The following is a 20,846-nucleotide window of genomic DNA, read 5'->3' as shown; positions in this document are numbered from 1 at the left end:
ACTGCAGTATGAGGTTGAGTATTCCTGCAGCTAAACCGGACCTTGGTCCATGTTATCTTATTGAAGCAAAGTCACATCTAGCCAAGCAAGCATGAAGGCTATGTATAATGTGCAATGTCATAGAGTGTGGTATTCACTTGTGCTGACTGCATTGTATTATTATAACTATTGCTTACTATTTTGTTAAATACACAGACACAGGGCAATATCAAACTGTTTTACTCAGAGTTGGTCTACTGAAATTAATGAACATGGCTAAGTTAGGTCTATTCGTTTCAGTAGGTCTCCTCTGTGTAAAATTAGCTGTGCAACTCAGTTTTCCCAATAGATTAGCCCATGCCTTCCTCACAAAGGGTTATGTACCACAAGGAAAATGAAGTGAACAAAATAATTAGATTACTTTAGTAAAACTTATGTGCAAAGTGAGTACAGTTATGATACTTCAAGACATACAAAATTATTAATCCTTTAAAATAGGTACAGAGAAAATACATATAATACTGAGGTAACTGCAAGAACTTCCGCTGGGTAAGAAAATATTCTGGCATTATTTTTCCTTAGTCCAGTTATGGCAAGAACTTCAACCTGCTCTTTCAAGTACTGGACAGCAGGTCTGCTCCCATGAAGCAGGCAATTGTTCTCAGAAATCAAACAGAACATTGCAAAGAAGGGTGTTCCTCTTTCCCACTGTGAAGGAATGAAACTGTTTAAACCATTTTGTGTCCTGTTTGGGGTTGTCAAAGAGTTTTAGTTTGTTCTGACAAGGAGGATCAGAAGATCACAGAAAAGTCCACTGTTCAGTCCAAGAACCTGACATCTAAGAGGAAAGTAAAACCTAAACACTATTGTAGGAGAAGTCCCAAGAAATTACACAAAAGAGAAACCGAAAAAGAAGTCTCCTGCCTTTCTGACTGCCCAAAATGTTGGGAGGATACATTTAAAATAACGCGTGCAAATAAAGCTTGCAAAGAATGCTAAAATGAAGAAAAATGCTAACAGGCTGCTATGCATCCAGACTCCGGGAACAGAAGTTGCCAAACACTGGCATAGTTTAGGCCTGGTTTAGCTGGATGCTTTTCCCCATGTTGTTTTCATTTCCTGTAATGGTTAATGTTCAAGCTGTTTTAAAATAAGCCCTTCCTGTGCCTCTGCATGGAACATCTTTACAGTAACTGTTTAGAGAGCTGCTATACAAATCCATTGAGCAAAAGTTACATTTGTTTTGCTCTAACTGTATGGCATGGCTATTCACTCCATGCCTTCTTGCCTTATTTATTTATAAAAATGATTTATATACCATTGTATTATTTAAAAAATCACAGCAGTTTACAACAATATTAAAAAAAACCCATACAGTAAAACAATAAAAAGTTAAAACCAAGTTAAGGCAAAAATAATTAAAAACAACCATCAGTACAGCATTGTGGGGGATATACTCTTCAATTGCCTGCACAGGCCAGGTGGAATAGAAACATTTTCAACAGGCGTTTAAAAGTTGGCACAGAAGGCACTCACTGAATCTCTCTTGGCAGAGTAGGACTGGGTTGATCACACTAAAGGCTCGCATTCGTGAGCCTACCACTAAGCTATACAGAAGTTGCCTGACCAGAAATAAGGCCAGTGGCTCCTGCCCACTTCAGGGACAATGTGGAGCAGACAAATGGTGATTAAACACATCTCTGCTCAAAATCCCTCTCCCCCTGCACAGAATAGCTGCAACAAGCTTTTTAGACCCAACAAGGTTATAGCAGGGGCCTAGTACATTCATCATCCATCAGCCGTTATTTCTGTGTTCAACATGATGATCTTGCACAGTATGAAGAAGGCCGTAGTCTTGATTACAGGAATGTTGAGGGTAATGTCTTCACATTAAATGGTTTTAAACTTCATGCAACTCAAGGGTGTTATGAAGATGGCAACATCCATTCCAGACCATTGCTACAATCAGATTCTCTAGAATGAGAAACTGATAAAAGATTATCCCACTACGACAGGCAGGAAGAGTTCAAGGACAATAGTATACCTTTTTGCCTCCTTTCTAACCACATCGCTGGAGCCCTTGTCAAGCAAAGGATCACACAGAACCGGTTTAAAGCTTGCCAATAATATAAGGAAGGGTGAGAGTTACTTCATCCTCATAAAGAAAAACAGACATGGGTACAAATAGGACCAGTGAAAAAGGACAACTGAAGTGCATGTCCAAGTGTGAGTTGACAGATATTAAATGTGATGGCAGTAACATTCCGGTTCACAAAATAAACTGAGGTATAGATAAAGGGCTATGAACCCTGGGAGTCTAAAAGATCACTGGCAGGAAAACAGGAGAACCATTCTGGAACAATTACCAGCAAAGTGTTGTATCATGCCTAAGAACACTTGATGATCAAGTGCAATGGTTGATCATTGTAACAAGAGAAATTCATCCTCAAGACAGGAAAGGTCTCTGTTATTTTGGAAGACAATTAGTCCATGGGATTGCCAAAAACCATTGAAGAGCATACCATATTAATGCTACAGAAATTAACAACAGCGCTGCATTTTCATATGTACTTGTACAATACTGATAGCATTAGACAGCAGATCCCACCCAGTCCCATGACATGGGAATACATTGTTTTACTGGAAGCTGAAAAATGCTAACTTGAGCATTCATTGATTCATCTGCTCATGTATTCACCAACACAGTCCGTTTCTGAATCCGATGACTCACTTTCTCCAGACCCATTAGAATTTTGCCAGGAACAAGAGAGGTTATGAATGTCAGAGTTCTGCATTTCTAGCGCATCAGTGAAATGTTTCAGTTCAAATGCATCAGAAACACACAACTCTTTCGAGTCTGCTGCATCCTCTTCGAAAGGGCTTAATGTTGCAGGAATGTCCATATTTTTGCCAGATATTCCTAGCACCACAGTATTTAAGTTTACGTTGGAACAGCTGCTGCACTCCAGGTCTGGCTCATTAGCGGAGTCCACTTCAGGAGAAGGATGAAATATTTGAATTGTTGGGCTTTCTTCTTTGCTAATATCATTCGGAAGGTTTTCTGCTTCAGCATCTACAAGTTTAGGCATTTCACTTGTAGCAGATGAGCAGCCTATGAGCAGAAGCTTTTCTGTTTCCTCATCCTGGGGGTCAGCTATTGTACTTATAGTGGATGAGCAGTCTAGGGACGGTGGCTCTGCGCTGTCCTCCTGCGAGCAGGACTTTGAAGTCTGCCCCAAAAAACCATGTGCAGTATATAAATCATCATTTCCAGCAACGCTGTCACTGTCCTCTTCATCGGAATCGTATCCACATACTTTTTTTTTACTTTGTTGGGTGACGTGGACGGTGTGCACTTCTTCCGGTTCTGATTTAAAAAGGGAATAGTCTAATTTTGGTGTGATGCTCTGAAAAGAAAAACAATTTTGAAATTTACAGATGTGAAAAATAAAATAGATGCCTTCAAAAAAGATATGGGTGTGATACATAGTTGAATATTAATATTAATACATATTAATTGGATGTCAATATTTTGGCCTTAATCCCGAAACCCTCCACAGATGTAAGAATCTTTTGGCTTTCATTGGGATTTGCTTCCATTTTCAATAAAGGGGGTTTTGTTGAAAAAGCCCTGAACAGTCTGGTTCTTTCTTCACTTATTTATTCCAGCTTTTTATGGTCTTGAGGCCAGATACCCGGGACACAAGGCTAAATGTAAATGTTGTGGTGCTGTTGATTACAAGTCCTATCAAACAACAACAACAACAACAGAATATTCAAACACAATAAAACATCAAACATTAAAAACTTCCCTAAACAGGTCTGCCTTCAGATGTCTTCTAAAGGTCAAACACAGTAGTTGTGTATTTCCTTGACATCTGATGGGAGGCCGTTCCACAGGGCGTGTGCCACCACCAAGAAGGCCCTCTGCCTGGTTCCCTGTTGCCTCACTTCTCACAGTGAGGATCAAGTGTTAACAGGATAGAGAAACTGGTCAGATTATTTGTCCATCACTGACAGCAGCTCTCCAGGCAGAGAGGGCAAATTCTCATATCACCTGACCCTATGAAACTGGCATTGACCCTGTGACTGACCCTTAGGTCTTTTCAACAATGAATGTTTCATGAAAAGAAGATAGAAAATAAATAAAATTCTATATACATACATACAGTAGAGCTTATTAAGCTATTTATCTTAAAAAAAGAATCCGTCTCAAGGCTACATACCAAGACGCTTGGCCATTTCCTCCATCTTAAGCAAATAACACCGGTTTTATACAGGACAAATAGAATGAGTACTACTGCCAACGACACTAATATGCCAAACAACGCTGGTAATATAATATGACCTGTAAGATAAAAAGAAGGTGATTAAATAAAAATGAATATGGGGGCTATTGTGAAACACTCTGGTTTTATTGGGCACACAGAGCACTAGATTACCAAAATTCACAATATTTTTTTTTAACCATTACTTGAAATACTAAAAGCAATAATTAATTATTAGTTTTTTTAAAATTAAGAAAATAATAATTTTAAATTAATTCTCTGCAACTCCTCCCCACCCCTTAATTCATGATACCTGATATATTATTGGAGCTGAGTATAAGGCATTTGGGGACAGACGGAGTGCACGGATTATTTAGACTTGTTCTCACATCAACAGCAATACAATAATTTGTATTGAAACTCAAATCTCCAATGACAGTGTGGAAACTCTCTTGTCTGGTTGTATTGACAACACGCTAGAAAAGAAGAAGAAAAAGATTGACAATTGAATGTGGGGATAATTACACTAGCCTATGTCATGGACTATTGAAAGGATACCTATGAAAATGTTTCCTAAAGTGCTCTGGTCTGGAAATACAAAAAGCTATATATAAGTAACATTATCATTTCTGTTCATCTGCTAAATATTTGCCTTGCCAATTCTTCTTGCAGCAACAGTGCAAAGGCACAGCAATACCAATGTAGCCTCCGGCCTTTGGACTCTGCTGGTTTAGCTGTTGCTATACCCAATCCTCAAGTACTGGCATGGGAAGTGGCCTACCCTATTAATCCAAAACATCTCAATCCAGCAATTCCTGCTGGCATTCCAAAATATATACAGCCCTTCTGGTCTATCTCAATGTCAACAGCCACTGAAAGGGCAAAACATGGAGAGCTGCCCACTCCATTGAAGTGAATGGGTGAAACCCACCCAGATAGGAACTCTAGGCATGGATTGGAGGATCAGGGAGCAGAATTATTAAGTTTGGATATACCTGAACTAGAAACAGAAATAGCAGCTTTCTTACAGATGAACTGAATTAATTTTGATACTGTCTACCATTTCCCTTTTAATCATAAGCAACCGACCTTTTCCTTGACACTGTCTCTTATCACTGTGACCGTATAATCAAGCTCTTGGTATACATGAAGTAATGAGGCTGAAAGTTTCACTGTCACATTTGCGCAGCTTGGACAAGCAGAAATCTCAAACTGGGGTGGTGTTAGGCATGCTGTTGAACAAAGAAAGGAAGAAAAGAAGGAATCAATGTGACTGGGCAGCTCTGCCCTAGAGAAATTAATGAAATTACAATCCAATGCACTGCTAACTTGGACATAAGGTCTCAAATGAAATGATACGTTCTCCCAGGTATGCTTCTTTCAGATTGAAGGCTAAATAGGTACGGCGGGGCTTCTATTGATTAGAAATTTCCCCAAACCGACCTTTAAGCCTCTTAACTTGTTGGCCTTCAGCCTTCTTTGATCCTCATTTCTGCTCCCGAAAGCCTGCTCTGAATATGGCACCTAGTCCTGTGTTCTGATCTTAGTGGGGTGTAGTTTGCCATTCATTCCATTGAAAAGCAAGAGGATGCCCATAGAGAGCTAGAGATAAAGCTTGTCAGGACCTCGGGACCTCTTGGCACTTAAAGAATAATGATCTAAATAACTGAAAATAATATACTGAAGAAGGAGCGAGTCTTGGGGGTTTGGGGGGCTAGAATTGCATGAGGTTGCTGGTGCCAGGGCTCTGCATGCTCTGGCACCGGGGGGCGGTGAGCAGGCAGAGGCGGGGCTGGCGCACGTCCCAGGGGCGTGGCGCACTGTTCGCAGTGGGAGGGTGCGCGGCGCGTGTCCGGGGGGGCAGCCATGATGGCACCTCCCTCTCCCATGGTGCCAGTGGTAGTGCGTTCCCTCCGCCCATGGGGCAGGGCACTGACAGCTTTGGAGCCTGCTGGGAGCTGACCTAGTGGGGGTTGACAACTGGCCTCTACCTTCTGCCTTGGCCAGTGTGAAACCTGTGTGGTTGACAAGGACTTATAGGAAGCATAAGGCATGTGCTTCAAACATAAATAAGGAGCAAATTACTTACTGTCAGCATATGGACTGAACTGAATAGCTGAATAATGTACTCCACTTTCTGTGACCTGATCCACTACAATTATGTATGCCTTGCAGGGATCTGTGAACTCTTTTGTCAAGTTACAGAATGAACGTGTGATATTGGAACACTCTGCGACAATCTTCATATTCGGTCTGGGATAACTGTAAATGGAAACAAGAAGGAGCCAATCAGTACTTCCCAACTGGATATAAAGCAGAAATTCAAAAGCGTCACATGAAAGTTGTCCAGAATGCCGGAGTGAGATGAAGCATATATTTACTCACCCTCATCCCCTAATTTGATATGAAGTGTCCCATTCTGTGAGAAGGATGTCAGTGCAAATGTACATTTGGTGGCTTTTCAAATACTGTGGTACCTTGGTGACGTCATGGGGGAGCTTCCAGTTGTATTTGCATCAACAAGCTCCTCCCATTGGTTGTTAACCCTGTTATGACTCCCGGCTGTGTGGGGTGGAGTCGTGTATTGCTGTTTAATCCAATGCCTAAGCCAGTACTACTCACATGCTGTAACCAATAAAAGTTGTGGCCTAATTTTGCCCATTAACCTAAAATAATGTGTCTGTGTGTCTTATTATAATTCTATGCGGGTGGAGGGTCCTCGACTCACAAATGCTTCCCTTGGACTCCTCTACTGCCACCTCCAGTGATGAGAAAAGGGCAGAGGGCTGTATTTGTGGGTGGGCAGAGTGAGAGAGATGGCTTTTAGGTCTGTGGGAAGGCAGTGCAGGAGGGGCAATTCCTCTCTTAGCGTGCAGATGACTCAATATTTATCCAGTTTATGGATGCATATCCCCAGCCAATCCAAAGGTCTTGTCTATCTCCAGAACCAAGTAGCTCCTTCCCTCTGCTCTTTCTTGCTCAGTTCCTACTAACGGTTGCCTTTCTCATTTCCATCCTGTGTTTCTTTGCCACAAACATCCCAAGACCATCTCTTCTTTACAGGGGATAGGGCAGTGGTGTCCAAACTTTTTTCAAAGAGGGCCAGATTTGATGAAGTGAAGGGCCGTGACGGCCGACCCAAAGTTGTTGCCCTTTTTTTAGGATTGAAGTTGTTGACCTTTTTAAAGGATTTTACCCCAGGAAATAAACTGCCCACAGGGGCCTGATTAAACTGACTGGCAGGCCAATAGAGGCAAACAGAGGTGTATATTTTTCTCATGCTGCACCACTGGGACTTTGGCTCCAGCCAAGACTGAACACTGTAGTTCAAGTTAGTCCTCTAGGCTGCAGTACTTCCTGAGTATTGTCAGCTGGACCCAAAGCCAACCCTTGTGTACCAGGCCACATTAAGGCATAGCCAAGGACTGAAGAACCTGGGGCCCTCCACATGCTGTGGAATGTCAACTCTCATCAGCCCAAGCCCACACAGCAGATAGTACAGAATGATGGGTGTTTGAGTTGAGCAAGATGTGGAGGGCCTCAGGTTTCCTGCCCTTGCCCTAGCCTTGGAGTCTGCGTCTCAGCCGCTGCATCTCATCTTGTGTGAGGACTGTGCCTAGTTCCTACATATTGCCTTGGATCTCAACATCTGCTTGCCTTTGAGTGCTTACCGGTCTTTGCTGCTTTTGGACCATGCACCAGCTGGACAAATGGCCAGCTCCCCAGATACTGGAGCCTCATTTTGCTGGGACCTGGCAAGAAGGAGAAGAGAGGGTGTCTGTCTGAAGCAAGTTCCCAGGGGAGAGCAACCCCCAAACATAATTTCTTTTCCAGGACCAGCTACCAATTGCTCCTAGAATTCAATTACTTGTGCTTCCATTCAGAAACATGTTAGATTTCCCCTGGGAATTTGCCCCCAAGTTTGCCCTGATTGGGAAACGTCACAAGGACAAACATATACGATGAGTACTGACTACTAAAATATGCCTTACTTACTTGGACTTACTGAAAGAAGAATCATGCACCTGGTTTCTTCCCGCTGATTTTGATAGCCAAGGACAAACTGAGCTTTCAAAGGGGAGAGAAGCATATTGGAGGATTAATTTATTCTTATCTGTCTCCTGTGAGGAACTCTGTAGGAAGATCAACCTGTGACTCTTCCCTTATGTTAGTTTATGTGCAAATCAGATAATGTGCTTTGTTAATTGACCAAATAGAGGGGTGTTTGCTTCCTAATGGCTAAATGCTGTCACCTCACCCAAGTCCAGGTCTCATCTCTCTTACCTTCCTGAGAACTATGAGGCAGACTTGAGTAACAGCTGGTTATTATAGCTGCATCAACAGGAAACACAAACCTGAAATGGCTGTTCTCCTATGAGGCCTCAGCATAGCTTGATACCTAAATAACAGTTAATGCAGCCTCATGTGAATGTCTGGTTTTGGATCTTTTCTATTTTGTTTCCATGCTGACCATTTCATGACTGCTGTCTTAAGACTGCAGTCAGATGCCCACTTGCCTGGGACTCTCATTGCAATGAGACTGACTTCTGAGAAGACGTAGAAAGGATAGCACTGCAGGTCTATTGCAGCAAGACCAACAAAGAGTCTTGTAACATTTTGGAAACTAAGTAAATTACTTATGGGATAAATTTTCATGACTGAGAATCCACTTTACCAGAGGCATCAAATGCCGGCCCAGCTACCAGTCAGATGTGGAAACAGGCCCAATCCAGCCCCACCTGTCATTCCAAACTGGAGTTGTCACAGCAACAAAACACAATTTTCCTGCCCCTGACCCCACCTTCCACCCTAGCTGGTGAAATCAATGGGACTCTGGATGTGGTGTGGCTTTGACACTCTGCCAAGCCCCACTGCCATCCCACTGGGGTCCGGATTGCACTCTTATTCGTGTTAGCTCCCCCCCCCCCCTTATTGCTGTTAATTTGCTTCCATCAAAGTTTGGCTTGACTTAGCATGTATTGAACTTCATGTGACCCCACATGTGCAGGTTTCCCCCTCTACAGCCATGTGTATATATATCTTCTAAGGATAATAGTTCATGCCTCTGATAAAGTGGAACGCAGTCTGCAAAATCACATGCCATATCAAATCTGTTAAGTCTTTAAGCTTCCAAAGAACTCTTGGTTTCTGTTCTTCAAATGACAGGACCTTAACTAGATACATCCAAACCAAAATGATCTTGTACCATATATCAGTCATTCATAATAATTTAAAAAACGTGGGAATACATTTTAGGAAAAGCATAGGTACCTTCTCTCTTTATACATCACATTGTAGCATGTGGCTGTCCCTGTATTATTTCCAGCTTCCCATGTTAAAATGTACTCAAAATCCTCTGCCTTCATTTTCAACTTGAGTTCAGCAGATGTTTCTTGTGGGGCAAAATAGAATATACAAAGTTCATCAATCATACATGATGAAATAGCTGTGTATCTTGCTGCTCATTCCCAACAAAATACAATGTGAACCTGGCAGCAAATGTTAAGTACTTTAAAAATACTTACCAATTAAATTGCACAGAGCAGAAATCAGAGCACCGAGGTACACTATAAATTAAAACAATATATACATGAGGGGGGGAATAAAATCTGTTCAATGTAGAAAACATACATAACACTGTTTGTATGCCGAGTGGAATGTACTTCCTGGGAAAAGAACTCAAAAGACAAGATTTGTTGCTATCACTCCAAATGGGGGGGGGTGGAAGTGGACTTTTGGGGAAGTTTGAAAATGTGTGCTAAGTCAGGGCGACCTTGAGAGGGGCTAGTCACCTCTATTCCCCCTCTCCTCCTCTATGGCTCCTAGTTCTAAGCAATCTATACTCCACCTCCTTCCAACCCCACATTTCAATCTTTCTCCTTCCTAGGTTTTAAATCTCCAATTGTGTCCAAAGTATTTCAAGTTTCTATATATGCAGCTATCGATATAAATCATGCCAAGTAAGTACAATGTAAATTAGCATAATTTATTCTGCAGGTTCAAATTTCTGCTTGTGTGGACCATGGGGAGGTGGTTGTTGTTGCAATCAGAGCAGACAGATCCCACCCACAAAGAAGTAATATAGCTTCTGCATGGGGACCCCCATAGCTGGTTGGGGTGAGAACATGCGCAGTATCTGCTCAGATAGGGCGAAAAGTATACACCCAGTGTGGTGTAGTGGTTAAGAGCGGTGGACTCATAATCTGGCGAACTGGGTTCGCGTCTCCGCTCCTCCACATTCAGCTGCTGGGTGACCTTGGGCCAGTCACACTTCTTTGAAGTCTCTCAGCCCCACTCACCTCACAGAGTGTTTGTTGTGGGGGAGGAAGGGAGAGGAGATTGTTAGCCGCTTTGAGACTCCTTAAGGGGAGTGAAAGGCGGGATATCAAGTCCAAACTCTTCCTCTTCTTCTTCATACATATCTATGAGTTGCTAGTGTTAAGTCAGAACCCTTAAAAGGTGGTGGCCTTTCTACTTCCCCAACATCACACTTGTAACAGAAGACATGCTAAATATTGGCCTTTCTGCTACTTTCTGTTTAGCTTCATGCTGCCAGATGGTTGTTAGGGTCCTTCACCAAAAGCTGTTTCGCCTTACCCATTTTACTGTTTCTATTTAAGCATATGGACCAACAACCCTAGATTTTGAATAATTATCTCTGTCTGTCATCAATGCTTTAAAACAGGGTAGATGTGCTTTTGAGAAAGTTGCTGAAAGGGGTTACAACGGATGAGATACTCAAAGGATGGTCAAACAGTGTGGGGAAGAGGAATTTCAGTCTGACAGGGTGTAAATAACTATGGGTAGCGCTTCAGTGAAATGACCTCCATTTCTTACTATAGTATCTCTGTATACAAAGTTTCCTGTTATCTGTACGACGACACATATCACATTTAATTTATAGGATATTTTCATACCAGTTCTCCATTTGTTGATATGTATTAAACAACGTATTGATCCTCCAAGCAGTATTTTTTGGAAATGGCACACAAATCACCAAAAAACAAAGATCCGGTGCAATACATGTTAAAGCCTGATTTGAACATGTCCTTCCTTTTCCTCATTCTTTTTGCAAAAAGAAACATCATAAACAGGTGTAAACAGCATTGGCTAAGAGGACTACGTGAACCAGAAGCAGGACTGCAGATCTATTCAGATGGGACTTTTTACCTTTATACTATCAGTACTGCGGTGGATCTCAATCTGAAGTACACCTTTAACAGCAGTGTTAATTCTGCCAGTCCGCAGAATCAAAGGGCAATAAGTGCTGTGTCACCTCAGGGGCTGAGGCCACCATCCCACAAAGCCGTGTTGCGTTTTCTTAAAGAGGAGAACTGTGCATACAGCTGAAAGCGCCATTTAAGTTTATACTACAACTACATACAAAAATGAGCAGGGAAACTAGCTGGGCAGTTCAGCTGTGAAAGTAGTTGCATTAAAATCACAAAATACACCCCCCAAAACGAGGTGCAACCACCTTATTATGCCACTCATCTGTAAGACTGCAACATAATTAATTGAAATGGGAGAGGAGGGTCATTGGCTCTAATTCGTCAGATGGAGAATGCTTCTGCCTAACATAGCTCATACTGCAGTAAAATTACTTAAGTCTCCCTTATATTATTTTAACAAGAGAAAGTCCAAAAACTGACAAAGAATGGCTAAAACGCCTTTCAAAAACAGGAATGCCATTGTTGCAGGACTCCTGACACAACCGTGATGTTACAGGTGTTTCCTTGTGGTTTCAAGCAAAAACCACAAATTTAGTGAAACTTGCTTCTGAGTAAACACGCACAGGATGAGGCTGCACATTCCTTAGGTGTATCCCATTGACCTAAATGGAATTTTTAAATGCTTAGTTTTAGCTTCGTGATTCCATCTCTTTTAGTGACTGAACACAAGTACATTTCCCCCTTATGGCAAGAGACTCAGGCAGTCTCGATGTATTTTCACTTCTTGGTGAAAGTTGTCTTCACTGAGCCATCTATGATTAGCAGAAGTTAATAATCAAATTTATTTGGCAAAGAAAAAGAACCTGTAGCTGAGACAAGAAAGGAGGGTTGGGAGCCTAAACTATTAAATTATTTCTAGACTGAACTCACCAAATTTGTAGAAATGTAGTGGTCCCATGAAAAATGCCATCATAGTTTAAAACCGCATCCTAGAAGCAGGAAGAGCACAAACAAACAGGATGCAGATGCATTTAAGATCAATGAGGGGCAGTACAAAGCTTAGAATACAAAGAGGATCTTCAAATTTTAAAAACAGGCATTCAGGCAGGCAGTAAAACAAGCTTTCTGCTCTGTACGAGACAGAGTTCTTTTCTGCTTACAATGGGAAACAGCTTTTTTAATGAATTCTGAGAGTAAACTAAAGGATCCTCTTTCTTCTGTTTACAGCCTAGTGTATTAGCAAATCACAAGTACAGTTCCCTGAAAGAGCTTCTACAATATCTGCAGAATAAATGTGTGGCGCAACCACAGGTGCAGAGTCAGCAAGTTCAATGGTTTGCTTTCCATGTCTAAACTTACAGCAAGTCTAAGGATATGGGGGCAAAGTCTCCAACCTTCTCTCCTTTTGGAGGGTGTGTGTGTGTTAAAATTACCCTTACACAGTTTTCACTTAATACTCACCTTCAGCCATGACTGGGAGGGCCAAAAGGCGGACCTAACCCGATGGCAGCAGCATCACCACCAAATATCAGAATGGTGTGGAGGCAGGTGGAGGTCAGGGTTGTGCAGGAGCCCTGCCAGAAGCAACTTATTGTTTCCATTTGCGTACCTCCACAGCCGTAGCCTTGCTACTCTCCTGCTCTGCCCTAGTACCAGGCAGTGATGCTGCTGCTGCTTGGAGGCTAGGCCCACAACAGCTCACCTCCCTGCTGGCTACTCCTGGATTCAACTGAGTAGATTTGTTATTGGGAAAACAGCAGAAATTGAGAATCAAATTTATTTGGCAAAGAAGAAGCAGGAGCCTCTGAAGGCTGCTCAAACAAGAAGCAAATGAAGTGATGGGGACCCAAAGAGCTCAATTCTTTCTAGGTTTAACTCACCAGGTTTGCAGAAATGCAGTGGTCCCATGGAAAGTGCCATCATAGTTTAAAATCACATCCTACTGGGTGATCCCTACTGCTGACGTAACTCTTGCATCTGCAATCAAATGAAACGCTTTTCAGATAAAAACAATGTTCAACCTGAACGGTTAACACTAAAATACAGCGTAATATCTTTAGTCTGACTTCTCAGGAGGCAAAGTTACTGGCAGGCTTGGAGTATTCTTGTACACACAATACAGTTTGGGATTTTCCTTAAACAGGTACTCCTTTGTCAAATGGGAAATCAACCTTGTGCCTATTCCCTTCATAGGGTTCAGGAACAGCTTGAAACACAGCATGTAAAAATAACCAACGAAATTGGACAACAGGTAAACACATCCACATTCAGAAAGAATATTAGGTCATTAACTATGGTTCAGCAAATGATCCTGCACATGAGATGTCATACCAGCACTCATAGGCTCAGCTCTCCTGCTTTACTCCTCATTCAGTCAAGTGAGAATACAAACTATGGTGTTACTGGCTTTGTGTTACTTTTGAACCAGCACATTTAGTTCTCTCCAAACCATGATCTGACCCTAAGCTTTGTTCTTGGCTTCTGAATGTTGATTTGCTTGTGATAAATAAATCTCAAGCATGGCTTTAGATGTGGTTTGTGATCCTACTCATTTAAGGAAGGAGAAAACAGAAGTGCTCTATTCACCGGCATGGAGCTTGTGCACAGGGTTTATTTAATCATAGTTAATGGCTTAGCATGACATCTAAATTCAGCCCATATGATAAACAGGTACCATATTCTTTTACTCTAGTTTAAGACAAACATTTTGTAAATGCCTTCACAGTAGGCCAGTGATATGGTTCCTTGTGATGTCCTTGACAAGCAGACACACAGCAAGCTGCAACACCTGTTAACTGCAGCTACACCATCATGCAATTCCTGGGAAAGACTGAAGTGGCAAAATAAATGTTTGTCTCTCTTTCCCCCCTGAACTGTTCCTGGCTAGAAGCATAGTCCAGTTTTAAGTTAGCTGTACATGTGTGTAGATTCCTTAGACAACCCAAGTGTGTGCAGGAATGTTTTCTCTCTTTCTGTGAAGTGTGAGAAGGGAGAAATTCCACACTCCTCCATTCTTTCATCAATGCAGCTAGACTTGGTTCCAGAATCCCTCCTGCCACTGCAAATCCCTTCCCTAATCTGAGACTAAGCCAAGTTGGGGGGGGGGGGGGATATCTACTGCATGATTGTATCCTGACCCTTAACTTGCTTTGCCCTTTGCTGGTATGCTAGTAGATATGGTAAGGGAGACTCTCTGTTGTGCATATTATTATTTTTTTACTAGCTGACTTTTCTAATAATCTGAGTGCCCTGGATTGTGTAAACACCATTTTAAATATCATTTGTGGATGCACCCTGACAAAAGCTTTGTCCTCTAAATCAGCCAGTCCCATTTTCTTTTTAATTCTGATCAGTGAGTGACCCCACATTAAGAGAAGTTAGTATTTGCAGCATAAACTACACCTGCTCATATTTTGATGTCTGCAGAAGCGTATTACAAAAGGAAGATGTCTAATCTCTGCTTCAGATGTCAGAGAGAAAGAAGGCAGGGAGCATTTGGAGATTTCTCTCTCCATCGACTTTCCCCCATTCAAATATCTTCAGCCTTAATACAAGATGAGCTGCATCTCAACACCTTCTACTACAAAATGAGTCCTGTCCTCTGTTTGAGACTACACTTAAGAAGGCATCAAATTAATTAAACACCAAACTTACTTTTAAAAACTTTCACATGAGGTGCTTGGTATAAGGTTGAAAGCATCAGGAAAATACCCTGGTTTCTGGTGAAACTCACACATCTAAAGACAATACTGTAATGTTTAAGTAATCACCATTTCCCTTTCACAAGAAGAGACGTACAGGAAGTGAGTGGCAATGAAACCACAGGGCCTCAATTTTGAGTACAGTAAACACATTTAAAATTGCACTACGTGTCTTCCTTTCACATGACAAGCCAACAGCCCTTTGAGGCAAAAGGAATTGTGGTCCCTTCCAACTCTATAATTCTATGATTTTGTGAATACAGAGATTGAACGAAGAAAGCTGTATATTTCAAAAATGCTCTGTAACGACTTTTAGGATTAAATTAAGCATGATGGTAGTTGCCATGTTTTCTCATTCACATAAACCAGAGATAGGGATCCAGACAATGGCCACTCTGCCAGGAGGGCAGGGCCATAATGTCAGGTGAGATAATTTCCTTCACACAATGGCCTGAATTAAAACCAGCCCACAAAATAAAAATTTGGCCATGTAGGAAAGATGCTGAATACAAGCTTCACTTCCCAAGGAACAATCCAATGCTCACTTAAAGCATCTCAATTTTTTCCTTTGCAATGACAACTTTGCCTGTGCCACATCCGACAGCCTATATGACATTAAGTGTGAGGAAGGTGACCATGGCTTAAGGAAAACAGATTCCTAGACCTAACAAGGCACAAAGGCCAGAGGATCTACACTGTTAACATAAAATTCACACAAGATTCACTGGCGTCTTCCCATTAATGCAGGTCCATAGGTAAGTAGCATGATGCACAATAAACAATAAGGTCCTTCCCAGGCTTTTAGCATAGCTATCCATTCACCGGATTTTTAATGCCTTCCCAATTATCAGCGAAGGGGGAAATGGGGGCAGCCCCCAAAATCAAAGGAAGCAAGAGAGAGAGAGAGAGAGAGAGAGAGAAACGTGGTACTGTACTGAAGAATCCATCTTATTTCAAATAATAACAAATTAAAATGCCTCACACATTTGGTTGAATTCAAACAATTAAAACAATTAAATTAATTAACAATTAAAACAATTAAAATGCCTCACACATTTGGTTGATGACAACCTTCTAGAATTTCTGTTGTCAGCAGAACCTTAATCTTATACCCCTGAAGACGGCTGTCAACAAGCAAAAGGCTTGGGCACAATTATTACTTGATAAAGATTCATTTTTCAGTACTGTTTCCAGGCTTCTTTTTTTTCTTTTGGATTGCTAGCACAGCCAGAATTTGCCTAGAAGCTAAGCCACACTTGCTAATAGAATAAGATACTTCTTTAATACCAAATTTATGAGCCGTCTTGTGGCTTCATCCTAGCAGTGAGGTCCAATGCCCTTACTAGCACGTCTGCCTTTCAAACTTAAGCTCATTGAAACCCACTGAAATCAATGGGCTTAAAAACAACAAATAATCTTCTAGGAGGAACTGTTTCTTTGCTTCTTACACAGATTTTACACCTTGCCCTTCCCTCATTATAGGTCAGGGCAGCTCACAAAACAGAATACAATACAAAATCCAGAGAGACTTTAAACACAAGCCAGCAGCCACAAATAACCAGCATCTGGATGGATCATCATCATTAAGGCTTCAGCTCAGGGGACCAGCCCGTTTATTTCAGCTGCCATTTCCTTCGGAAACGGGTCTCCCCACGGAGTTCAAGCCGAGTCGTGCGTGGGGGCACTAAATGGGCGCCCGTTTCGTCCCGCGAGGCGGCGCTAGACGACGCATGAGCGCCGCCATCCCTCGCTAACTTTCTCCCCTCCTTCCCCTTCCTTGCCAGCCTGCAAGGCCCGATCTCTGCGAGGGTCGGCGGAGGAGCCCGGCTTGTCCCGGCCTCCCCCGCCTCGCCGAGTAGCTCCTGGCTGCGCGGGGGACCCGCCACAGCCCCAGCCCGACCCCGCCAGCCTCGCTTCACCCGCGGACACTCGGGCGTCTCGTCCTCGCCTGCCTCCCCTTCGAAGTCGCTCACCTGGCCGCGCCCGAGCGCCCCGCCGCCTGCACCGCTGCAGCGGCCGAGCCCTCGAGGCTCTCCTCCAGGCGGATGCCATGTCGCTCGCTCGGCAGCCGAGGCGCCTCCGCCGGATCCGAAAGCGAAAACAAAGGGGTCGGGCCGTCAGGGGGGAAGGCGGGCCTTTGTCTGCTCTGCTTGCGGGGGGGACGGGACTGACTGGGGCCTGGTTGGAAGGAAGGGTGGGTTTTTTTTAATTCTTCCTCCTGTGTTCATCCCCCTGGAAAAAGCCAGCTTAGTTTAGCGGTCAGGTTTGTAAGAGGTTGAGCGACAATTTTTAATGCACACCCTGCTTGCGAGTAACGTTTGAACGAGGTGGTGCGTGTCTTGCTCCTGTTCCCTAGCATCTCTGCCCCGTGTCTGCTAAGCCCGGCTGAGTTCAGGGGGACTTGCAGCCAGGTGGGTGATAGGGTTGCAGCCTAATGCAAAAGAATGTAAGCCTTGTCGGGCGGGTCTTACTTTCATTTATTTACCGATTATTAAATTTGAGCCCAGGGCAGCAAGCAACAAGCGAGGAAACGGTAACAATGGCTTAAAAGCAATTCTAATACAGAGGCAGACTGGGAAAGAGCTCAGGTTAAAAGACCGGTTGAAAGTGGAAAGTCATCAATAGGCACCGAAAAAGCACCAGAGGCAGCACCTTGTAATCAAGGGGAGAAAATTCAAGGTCTTGATGCCACAACATTAAAGACCTGATTCAATGAGCTTCATGCCTGAGTGGGAACCTGAACCCTAGTCTTCCAGGTTCTAGTCATACACTCTTAAGTACTACCCCACAATATGGTACAGTATCTATGATTAAATTATTTTTTTAACTTTTTTTAAATTTATATACTTCATTTGAAGAATACAGGGTGGTTTATAGCATAAAAATACAAAATGAAAACACAAAATATTATAATAACCAACAAAAACCAGTAACCCCCTCCCACAAATACATTTTAAAAGCCATAGATTGTTTAAGCAGCCAGAGGCCTGGCTATAGAGGAAAAATTCTTGCCTAGCGCCTGCAATCTCAACTATGTGGTATTCAGCGTAGTAAACCACTTCCGCATGGACTTCCACCACACACAAGCATTTTTAAATAGTGCTCACTGCAGTGTTTTAATCTGCCTTGAGTCAAAGTTCCTGCACTTGCTTTCTCAAACTGCAGCAAAATCACACTCTGCATACAACTCCCTTTTGGATGCCCTCCTTGGGCAGTTGTCAGTCACACCCAACACCCTGGCAGGGCCCACTGTTGATGCCTCCCCTTAGAAATTTTTTGTCCTAGCATTCCAAAAAGCACTAGGAGGCTGGACCTAGCAACCCTTTGAATTGCCCACAATACCCCTGACCTAGCGACCTAGCATCATCCTGTGCTGCCACAGCTGCAAGAGCCCACTGAAAGGAAGGGCCCACCAGAAGGCACTTTCCCCTGCCCCCCTTCAAACCTAGACAACCTAGCCCTGCCTCCTGGGTTTCCATCAATTAATTAATTAATTAATTAAATTTGTATACCAACCTTCAGCTGAAGATCACAGGGCAGTTCAAATGCAATATGTCAGCCAACAGGAAATTGGATTGGAGAACATGGAACTGGGTGTGAATTAATGAATATACAGTGGTACCTCGGGTTACAGACGCTTCAGGTTACGGACGCTTCAGGTTACAGACTCTGCTAACCCAGAAATAGTACCTCGGGTTAAGAACTTTGCTTCAGGATGAGAACAGAAATCACGCAGCGGCAGCGGGAGGCCCCATTAGCTAAAGTGGTACCTCAGGTTAAGAACAGTTTCAGGTTAAGAACGGACCTCCAGAACGAATTAAGTTCTTAACCCGAGGTACCACTGTACAATAAATAAATAAGTATGAACTACTGTGAGGCCACCTGAGCCTCAAGCAACAGCCATGGATCCATTAATACCCACAAGCTGAGTACCCGCCTCTTCAGAGGAAGTGAAACTCCAGCAAAAGCAGGCAACCTTCCATCCATCTGGTCTGCAAGACTAACAGTGCCTCAGTCTCATCTGAATTGAGCTTCAGAAATATAACAGGAGGTAGAGAGGCAAGGCAATCATATGATTATTTGTGTGTCGGGAGGGAATAGTGCTTTTATAACTTACTGGTGCAATAAGGTTCAAGGTAACCCACAGATATTGCTAGGAACTTTATGAAACTCATACTTTATTTGAGTGTATAACAGAAATTTTAAATATTTGTATACTTGTACTTTTGCCTGTTTGTTTCATGTTTACTGGATTAACTGTAAAGAATGCAAATAACATAAGTACCAGTTGCTTGGCTGGTATTTTCATGCCCTGATTGTGGTCTTCCTAGAACCAGATTGCCCATTGTGAGAAAGAGGATATCTGACAACATGGAACTTTTGTCTGACCCAGCTGGACTCCCCTTATATTCTTCTATCCCCAGAATTGGATATTCTATCTCTGGAGTGGGATTATTAATTTCATTATTCTGCCTAATATGGCAGGAGGGACTTCCATTGGCAGTGCTTTAGGCAGAAGGAGCTTTCCATGGGTGGGCAAAGGAAAATATCTCAAGAATGGCTTGCAGGCTGGGCAGATTGTTTTGAACACCACTTCTGGAGTGAGTCCCACTAGGGCCTTTCTAAAACATCCTGTAAATCTAAACTTTAAGAAATCACTGAAACTGAATGTTAACTGACAATGTTAGGTCTTTGAGAAGGGGAATCTTTTTCATTGAAACTGTATGCACACTGATTCTTGGTGAGAATATTTGTATTTGCATCTTGTGAGTTTTTTCCTAATCTACTGCAATGCAAGTTATTGTGTTGTCTGAGTTTATTTTTCAACAGAGCAGCTGGTTTTCTTTTCCTTTTTAAAAAAAAACTGCACTGAGAAGAAGTTGGTAGATACCCGTCTGTCTCACTACCTCCTCAAGGAAGTGCGGCATTAAGTTCTCACATAATGCTAAACCAAAGCAAGGATTAGTGTGTGAGCATGCATGTTTGCAGGTTTCTGGAAAGGAGATAGTGGACGTTGCATTTCTCCCTCAGTCCTCCTGCTGCCACACCACCTAGGCTAAGCCATGGTTTGACTTAACACGTCATTCAAACATGGTAGCGGAGCAGCAGTAGGACCAAGTGAAGAGTGCAGTGGCTGTAGTCTTCTGTCTGGGATCCCACATGCGTTTGTGCTAAGCCATGGTTTGGCTTAACGTCGTGTACAAACCAAGTCAATTTCAAGGCAAAGCAGAACAAATTTTCTTCATGCCTGCTACCCTGTTTGTAATGGCACAGATCTTCTGGTCTACAAAAAGATGACAAACCTCAAGGACAGTAGTGCTGTTCCTCAAATTAGGACTCTCAGAAGAAATTCTCTGCACAAATTTAGATTGCATTTGTCCATCACAATTTTTCTCTCTCAAGTATATTGCATGCAACACATAAATCTGCCTTAGATTTGTTAGGCTCAAATTTTATTACAGTGGTTAAGACTTGTTTGGAATGATGAGTGTTGGAAAAGATGCAGTAGAAAAGGTTTAATAGGATCCATGGAGGGGAGGTAGGAACTCCAGAGATTCAGAGGAATCTGTAAATGTGGATGTGAATGGTTGTATTGTTATAATTATATACTCGTAAAATCAAAAACTATTTCAAAAAAAACAACAACTGTTGAACTAGGACGAGAGAGACCGAAGTTTAAATTCCTCTCATCCACTATATAACTCAATGGGCAACTTAGGCCTGAT

The 20,846-nt window shown here is 42.6% G+C and overlaps 1 protein-coding gene and 1 long non-coding RNA gene across 7 annotated transcripts in view; one reads left to right on the top strand and one right to left on the bottom strand.

Annotated features, from left to right (window-relative positions):
* The window catches only part of LOC310761408, a 123,677-nt gene that overhangs the window by 39,419 nt on the left and 63,412 nt on the right, over window positions 1–20,846 (top strand). The window lies entirely within an intron of this gene.
* IFNAR2 (interferon alpha and beta receptor subunit 2) lies at window positions 394–17,258 on the bottom strand. Of its 6 annotated transcripts, XM_083611189.1 has the most exons (14): window positions 16,381–17,196; window positions 14,822–16,194; window positions 14,137–14,249; window positions 13,300–13,396; window positions 12,350–12,408; window positions 9,773–9,814; window positions 9,519–9,639; window positions 8,244–8,315; window positions 7,919–7,999; window positions 6,337–6,509; window positions 5,337–5,479; window positions 4,561–4,723; window positions 4,206–4,327; window positions 394–3,386 (listed from the first exon to the last, which is right to left on the bottom strand). In XM_083611189.1, exons 5-14 carry the CDS (start codon window positions 12,390–12,392, stop codon window positions 2,658–2,660), a joined length of 1,689 nt encoding a protein of 562 aa, XP_083467315.1. In that variant the 5' UTR covers window positions 12,393–12,408; window positions 13,300–13,396; window positions 14,137–14,249; window positions 14,822–16,194; window positions 16,381–17,196; the 3' UTR covers window positions 394–2,657. The 6 variants fall into 6 exon arrangements, with proteins under 6 accessions (XP_083467315.1, XP_083467313.1, XP_083467317.1 ...); XM_083611187.1 differs by lacking the exon at window positions 14,822–16,194 and having other exon boundaries at window positions 17,094–17,258; XM_083611191.1 differs by lacking the exon at window positions 14,822–16,194 and having other exon boundaries at window positions 14,137–14,239; window positions 17,094–17,226.

Source organism: Podarcis filfolensis, assembly GCF_964270895.1.
Source record: "Podarcis filfolensis genome assembly, chromosome: 4".
Lineage (NCBI taxonomy): Eukaryota > Metazoa > Chordata > Lepidosauria > Squamata > Lacertidae > Podarcis > Podarcis filfolensis.
The sequence above is the reverse complement of the archived record's forward strand: the minus strand, read 5'-3'. Positions and strand labels throughout refer to the sequence as shown.

Bases quoted from the DNA above. Each gene is read 5' to 3' on its own strand.
- IFNAR2 (XM_083611187.1), bottom strand. From the start codon at position 12,392: ATGATGGCATTTTTCATGGGACCACTACATTTCTACAAATTTG. The intron at 6,510-7,918 runs GTAAGCACTCAA...TTCCATTTACAG, and splicing joins TCCAAAAGCAGCAAAGACCG to TTATCCCAGACCGAATATGA. The intron at 3,387-4,205 runs GTATGTAGCCTT...TTTTCTTTTCAG, and splicing joins GGAAATGGCCAAGCGTCTTG to AGCATCACACCAAAATTAGA.